This window comes from Prunus avium, chromosome 3 (genome assembly GCF_965620075.1).
Source record: "Prunus avium chromosome 3, drPruAviu1.hap1.1, whole genome shotgun sequence".
Lineage (NCBI taxonomy): Eukaryota > Viridiplantae > Streptophyta > Magnoliopsida > Rosales > Rosaceae > Prunus > Prunus avium.
Genome location: NC_142286.1, coordinates 25,909,211 through 25,917,204, shown reverse-complemented (window position 1 = coordinate 25,917,204; position 7,994 = coordinate 25,909,211). Strand labels below are relative to the sequence as shown.

General features: G+C 39.1%; 1 protein-coding gene across 1 annotated transcript; it reads right to left on the bottom strand.

Moving 5' to 3' along the window:
- Window positions 1-586: 586 nt before the first annotated feature.
- LOC148295814 (protein FAR1-RELATED SEQUENCE 5-like) lies at window positions 587-1,813 on the bottom strand. The gene is made up of 2 exons (XM_088251196.1): window positions 764-1,813; window positions 587-680 (listed from the first exon to the last, which is right to left on the bottom strand). Exons 1-2 carry the CDS (start codon window positions 1,720-1,722, stop codon window positions 587-589), a joined length of 1,053 nt encoding a protein of 350 aa, XP_088107322.1. The 5' UTR covers window positions 1,723-1,813.
- Window positions 1,814-7,994: the final 6,181 nt, after the last annotated feature.

Genomic DNA, 7,994 nt, shown 5'->3' with positions numbered 1-7,994 from the left:
TAGTTTGTATTTTACACGCTGATTTCTAATCATTGTGTTCCAACATAGTGCAAATTCCAAGTATCCTTCAGGTACGAATGTTTACAAAATCGTGCACCAATATTGCTTCATAGTCAAGGTCAGATCTTAATAACCAGTCAAGCACTAGAACATAACATTAGGAAAAATTGGTTGCTGCTGTAAATGATTAGTGTTGCTAGAAATGATTCGTGCTGGAAATCATTACTGCTGATGGAAACAACAGCTCCCTGCTGGAAATGCTACATTACCTTGTGATATAATCAATGAATCTGTGTCACTCGTTCATAATTCAGCATAAACTACCCATTGTACATGGTAAAAGTCATTGCTTCTTCACAAAACTCAAAATTTGATACTTTATCAAATGTCTATGAAAATTTCCAAATAGGGAGAAGACATGTAAAATTAACATGTGTCCAAATTTCATGCAAGAAGTAAACCAACCAAATTTCCATTTCAATTAGCAGTGGACATGAACAAACAAATAAAATAAAACTGCATATAGAAAACTTAACCTGATCATTAGCCTTCATAACAACCGGCCTTTGTATAATACAAACATAAATCATTCGGTAGGTCCGTGCATCCTGTAAAATTCATCGAATAATGGGTCACTGAGATCTATTGGAGTTGATTCCTCATTGTTTGACGGTGATGTCCTGCATAAACACCAAACACAAGCACATAAAAAATTTAACTATTCAAATTTTAGGTGTTATTATAAATAGTTTTAACATCTTACGGTGTGTTCAAATTTCTTGGGCATTGTCTTCTATCATGACCAATGTCTCCACACTCCCGACAGTGTCGAATCCCTCGCTTCATTGGCTTTTCCTTTGCTCCCGTTACTTGTTTCCACCTTCCTTTGCACCTTACTCTCTTAGGCTCTTTCATATATTGTGTTTGAGAGCTAGACCCTCCAACTTCGTTATTACTTGGTCCATCCTTCAACAACTTCAACTTCACCCGCAAACTTTTTAGAGTCTCTGACACTAGCTCACATCCTTCTTCACACATTAATGCATCCTCAACCACATCTGAAGCAAGTCGGGACATTGTACTCCGCTTTATTAAAAGACCAGGATCTGCAGAGTCTTTAATTTCGTTGCCATTTGCATCTGACACCAATCCAGCTTTCGTAGTTTTCTTCCACCTTTTCAAAATATATTTATCGGGCATATATTCAATCTGGTCCCTTCTGAACAATGCTAGGATGTGCTTGCAAATAATCCCAACAAATTCAAATTTTTTGCAGCTACACGATGCGTGGTCAGAATCTTTGACATATACGACTTCTGCCACTCTTGTTTGCCAATTTTTCCTTTCGCTCACATTAAAGACAACTTTTGAAGCATCCTCTATTTTGAGCTCTAGGAAACATGTTGTACTTTGTATTAGTTCTTTCTCAAACTTTTGAAACATTGCCATTGTGTACAAGGTAGCCATTTGTTTGTTCATTGGCATTGGTAGAATACATTGAGCCACTTCAAATGCATCTACGTGATCAGCAGCTAACTCTTTTTGACGTTGATGGGAAAGTGCCCTCTCAAATCGTATTATGAAATCCATCAACGAATTTCTCCTTGATATGTATTGCTTGAAGAAAGCATGAGAACCTTCCGCTCTTTGGCTGCTTGACATTCCAGCGGCAAAAAAGTCTCGTGCGTAGGCTGGAACCCAAGATTCCCTTAAATCAAACATTGAACTTAGCCATTGATGGTCAGTCAAACCAGCCTTTGTAACCACAATATTCCACTTTGCATCAAACTCATCCTTATTGTCAGTATCCCATATGGCTTTCTGAAATTCACACCAATACTCCTTATAAGCAGAATGTGGTAACTTAACATGGAACTTTGATGTGATGTGCCATATGCAAAGCCGATGAAATGTAGTCGGGAAGGCTATTGAAATCGCTCTGGTGATGGCCGCATCTTGATCTGTAATGATCGTTTTAGGTTCGCCACCTTGCATGGCTTTCTTCAACTCCTCAAACATCCAAATAAACGACTCAGTCGTTTCCTTGCTCAAAAATGTGCATGCTAAGACAATTGTCTGACCATGGTTATTAACTCCCAATATTGGTGCAAATGTCAAGTCGTATCGATTCGTGTTGAATGTGGTATCGAATACAACAACATCTCCATACAACCGGTATGCCCGTCTAGAAGTTGCATCTGCCCAAAAACATCGACTAAACCTGTCTTCGCCATCTCCCTCAATCTTGAAATAAAAAGCCTCATTTTTTTTTTCTGTTCAGCCATAAAATACTCGGTCACTAGTTCAATATCATGGTTCCTCAGCTTCCCATTCACACTGCATTCAAGATTGTAAATATCCTTTTTGATAAAACCGATTTTATCCATTCCTCCGGATTGCACCTCGAAAATACTTACCTTCTGATGAATGGGGATATTAACCGAACCCAACTGTTTTGTAAGTACTTTTGTAGAATCCGAAATACGACGGTGTGATCTCAATAAATGCACTCTTTCTGAGGCTGTCATCTTATGATTGTGTCCCTCTGCAAAAAGAGAGATGGCATACTTCTTGCTCCCATTTGTCTTCACAACCACAATCTTAGCTTTGCAATTGCATCTACTTATTCCCCGCTGTCTTTTTCTCTCCCGAGTTTCATCTTTCCTGTATGCACCTTGTTTGCAACAAACAAATTCTTTCCTCAGAATCTCTTTCTTATATGTCCCCCGAAAGCTGGAATGAAGTCGAATACCAAAGCCAGCCAAGAATGCATATCTGTTATAGAAATTATAAGCGAGGTCAAGCGAGTCGAACTTCATCCCAACCGCTGGTGTTTCCTCATTTCTTACTTCAGGAATGTAAACCATCCCATTAGCTGTTACACAGTCATCACTCTCTGAGCCCCCAGACATTTTACCCACATATATTTTTGAACTACTTCTATATCACTGCATAGCAAATATTAATTCATTAATCAATCATTACTGCATTACAACATATCAATGCATTCCACTTACACAAAACATCGCCCAAATTGACACAAAAAAGACGCATAGCCTAGCTTGTTTGTAAGAGCCATTATTACACAAAATTTAATAATAGTTACGTCATCTCTTGTGCAATAATCTGGAAAAAATAACATTAGAACCAACATGTTCAACTAAGAATACAAATGTAATTCAAACCAGCAATTACAGAACTTCTCCCAATATCCTCTCCAAATGCTTACTCCTAATGCCATTAAGCCTAAGTTTAGGATCTTTTACCTACATTTTATAATTTCCCACCCCCACCAAAAACAATCAACTAAATATATTGAATATTCATAAGGAAATGACGTATTATTGACAGAAAACTGACGCATTATTGACGGCAGAATAACACATTATTGACCGCAGAAATGACGCATTATTGATGCCACAAATGACGAATTTCTCACCCTCACAAAAAACAAACCAAACCCAATAAAATCAATCCAGCAATAGTAAACTTACCTCTCAAACTCAAGCGGGAGCTCCGAAGTCAATCAGCTTAAGAGAATGTGGTGGACATTAGAGAAGACTCTTTGGTAGTGGAGACTCCATCTCTACCACAATCGAGGAACAAATGCTGCTGCGGCGTCTAGCTACAGAACCAGATATGCTACTTTGCTTTCATCTGGAATCTCGTGTGCTGAACGAAAAAGAGAAGGGGTTTTCACTTCAGCCATAGAATCAAAACAGGGCAATAGCTAGATAAGAGCCATTAATCGTCATACCGAGGATGCCATAGATCGCAGGCCTCCTAAGGAGCTGATGACAATGGAGCGACTATAGGGTTTGGGAGCTTTGGATCTTTCTAATTCTGGGTTTGCGTTACATTAAAAAACAGAGGATTGTGTTCTTGAATTTTTCAGAAAGGGAAATATCTTCAACTGAAGTTGGGTTTCCAACGGGTCAGATTTCAACCCGGTTCTACATGCACCCTCTTTTAAAAACTCACCGTTGGATGAAATCCAATGGCTCTAACATACCCCTCAAAAAAACCCCTTATAACTTTCCCCTCACTATAGAAGCTCCCTTTGACTTAGGTTGAATGAAGCGTTGGGTTTTGTTTTTATTTTTTTATTTTTTTATTTTGGGCCATATGTGACTCTGCCAATCTTCACCCAATAAAATTTTCAGTCCTCATTTTCATGCTCTGTGACGAATGTGCAATATTCGTCACATTTAGTTAAAAAATTGGGCGCCGAGATTTCCCGCTATGTAATTTGTGACGACACCGAAATTATAATGTGACGAAGATGGAGCGAAAATTTTGTTAGGTCCTTTCAAGACGTTTAGGTGACGACTTGCAAAATTTTCTCACTTATACAAGCCAAATGTGACGGAATTTTCAGCGTCACGTAAAATTTGGTCACAGAAGGCCTGTTTCCTTGTAGTGGACAAAACAGATGGTTAACCAGCAGGAAATCGCACTGAGCAAAGATGACTAGTCATCTTTTATGAAAACAGTTTTAATGCATGATATGCAATGCATGATTTACCTTTGTTAAATTGCTTGAACCTCCATAGGATAGATGAGATTTAAGAACACTTAGAGATGCTAATCTTAATCTATCCTTGAGCTTGATAAATACATATAAAAGACCTATTACAAAATTGTCAAGGGAAGCCAAAAGAATTAATCAAAATTCATACATTAACAATCTCCCCCTTTTTGGCTTTCCTTGACAACACTCTCTCTCATGAACACTCAATCCAAAACCAAACCTAAGAGGATGATTTAAATGAAGTACCTGCAAAAACATCAACCAAACTTCCAGCACAAGACAAGCATATTATATCTCAGAATTTTAAAGTTTAAACAATATGCAATATGTGCAATAAGGGGGTTGAGATTGTTCTCCCCCTTGTTGATAAGGAAAGAGCAAAAAGGCAAGGAAATAAAACAGCAAATAGAGGAAATAAACAGAGGGCAGAAAACTGAATTGAACACAAAGCATATAGTGATTACAAGACAAATTACAGCTGTTCAAAAACAAGATAACAACAACTCCCCCTAACATGCTGCACATACCACCCAACCAAAAACAAGGAAAAGAACCACAATGTAATTACAAAAACAAAGACGTCCAATCTGCCCAAAAAGAACACCCCACCAAGATCACAGGAACCCCACACTGTGATAACAAAATAAACCATCTAAACAGTCCACAAAGACTCCCCCTATCTAGGACACAACCTAAACAAGCCTCTAGCTAAAAAAAACAGAGAATCAGTAGACTCATTCAGATGCAGCAGAAGCATCAGAGTCCTCCGAGGTAGGAGCAGCTTGAGGATCCACGTTAGCAGCAGCAGCAGCAGCAGACGAGGAAGATGGAATGAGGCTCATGAGGTGCTGTATGTGTCTCTCTTTGGCAGCAAACTCAGTTCTGAGAGAAGCATTGGCGGAAGCAGATGACACAGAGGAGAGAAAAGAGCTAGACACCTTCTGGCCAAGGGCAAGGGAGGCTTTGCCAAACGGAGCAATGGGAGGAGTCCACTGATCAGAATCAAGAAAAGGCACCTTATGACGCTCACAGAGAAGCTGGATCAGACAAGGGAAGACAAGAGTTCCCTTGTGTTTCCTACCATGGCCTAAAGTCTTCCCAAGAATAGCATGATAAAGAATATCCCCAAAGGGAATTTTATCATGATTCACCATGGATATCATGAGTTGACAGGCAGCTAAGGTGGGATTCGAATTGTTCCCAGTAGGGAGAACATTATGCCTAACAAAATCCCAAAGGAACTTATAGAAAGGGGACATATATGACTTAATGGGAAGGCCCTTAGAGGTCAGAGGCATAGACTCATCAGGATAAGCCATGGCCTTAAACAAGTCTATCGTATACGCAGAAGAAACAGCAGTAAATTTCTCAGAAGTAAAACCAGGGAAAGACCTAAAGCCCAACTACCGATTGATGACAGACGGTTTCAGAAGAATTGGGACAGACCTAACAACAACTTGAAAGTTGGATTCCTTAGGATCAGCAGGAAAATTAGAATAAAATTCCCGAATAACAGAAGAGTTAAAATTACCAGAGAGAGACATGAGGGAGTGAAGATGATAATGCTAAAAAATCTGAGTGGCAGATTCTTGAGCAGCCAAGGGGAGAGCTTCAACCTGGTAAGATCTCTCAGGCACGAAAATCCTCTTAGAAACAACATCCGCAAAGAAGGAGGCAGCCTCAGGGGACACAAATGGAGAAGACTCCTCAACAGGAGGAGAGGAGGAAGATTGAGTCCTAGGAACCCTAGGAACAGAAGAGGACGACCTGGTGCGATGCTTGGAGGAAAAGATGGGATTTGAAGAAGACATGGCTCGCCGGAATTGAAGGTCGAAATACAGAGAAGAAAGGGGGAAAAAAAATGAAAACCCAAATTAGAAGAGGCAGAGAAGAAAGCGACAGAAGGGAGAGGTGCAAAGACAAGAAAAAGAGAAAAAATATTAGAAGAAAGAAGGACTGAAAAAGAACAGCCAACAGAAAAAAAAAAAACGAAGAAGACTCAGACTCGAAGACTCAGACAAGGGTTTCGAAAGGGACTGAAGCGGCGTTAAGAGAAACAGAAAAAGAAGACAAACACACGAGGGGGAAAAAGACCTAAAAAGGAAAAGACAAAAAAGAAACTGACCCAAAAGAAGGAAGAAACCGCTAAAACCAAAAAAAATAAAATCGCGAAAAACAAGAGAGACGTACCGGGTAGGGGAAAAAAAAAACGGTTGACTGGTCAACAACAAGCATGAGAACAGAGTCAACGAAAGTATTATCAGGAAATGTGGCTAACCCAACACAATAGATGACAAGGCAACCAAAACAAGAGCATGACAGGTACCATATTTAGAATCAACCCTGTGAAAGACATGTTTCGTTTCGAAAAACACAAGGAAGAACTAGCAAATAACTCAAGTGATCAAAGATGCATCAGCAAATATCCTAGACCAAATCCTCAAGCACATGATTTTTAAAAAAAAATATATATATATAAAAAGCATATGCAAGGAACATAAGCAAACAGCGCTGAGAGGGAGAGTATGAAATGCAGCTAATGCTCAAAGATAGGGCACATTTTGGAATAGGGGGTTTAGAGCCAAGGGACACACAAGATGATGTCATATCTCTCTTGGAGAGACAAGTATACAATGAAAAGTAAAGACATGATCAGAGTAGGCTCAAACAGCAAGTAACATCACTCTCTAAAGACAAAATATTGTAAGATTTATTTTGATTCACTTGCACAACCCAGACAAAAGTGCTTGAATGGCCCAATTTTACGGCTCTTTGCTCTAGATGCTTCAAACAACACCTTATACCTTCCTAGAGCCGTGACTACATTGGTCACACTTCCTTTTTTATTTTTTTTTATTTTTTAATGTTATTGTTATGTGAAATATCTGAATAGAATGACTAAGAGAGTGAGACAAGCGAAGAGACAATAACAATGATAGTCCAAAAGATAATCATAGACACTTGACCCACCAAGAGGATAAGAGAGCACAAGGTAAGTCGCAACTAAAAGCTCTAAACAAGAAAAAGGGGTTGTGCACAAATCTGAAAAGCACAAGCAGCAGTCAAACTCCACACTATCAGAGAGGTGAGAGATGAAACCATGACATATTCAAGAAAACACATGTTGTTAGGTAAATTGAAATGTGCTGAAGACAAGGAAACAGACATGCTAATCAATCAATTGAACAAAGGCCAATGGACTGTCTGAGTGTGACATGTTTCTGAAAGTCCAAGGCCTTGGTGAGTATATCTGCAAGTTGTTTTTCAGAAGGGACAAACTCTAAAGTTAAAATTTTGTCTTCCACAAGCTCTCTAATAAAATGATGCCTTATGTCTATATGCTTTGTTCTAGAGTGTTGAACAGGATTTTAAGAGATATCAATGGCACTCATGTTGTCACAATAGATTAGAAAGCACGATTGAGCAAGACCATAGTCATCCAACATTTGTCTCATCCAAAGAA

What these genes read in the sequence shown, in the direction of transcription:
- LOC148295814 (XM_088251196.1), bottom strand. Translation starts at nt 1,722, where the DNA reads ATGTTTGATTTAAGGGAATCTTGGGTTCCAGCCTACGCACGAGACTTT. An exon ending in CCAAGAAATTTGAACACACC is followed by an intron (nt 681 to 763) that starts GTAAGATGTTAA and finishes GTGTTTATGCAG; the next exon opens with GACATCACCGTCAAACAATG.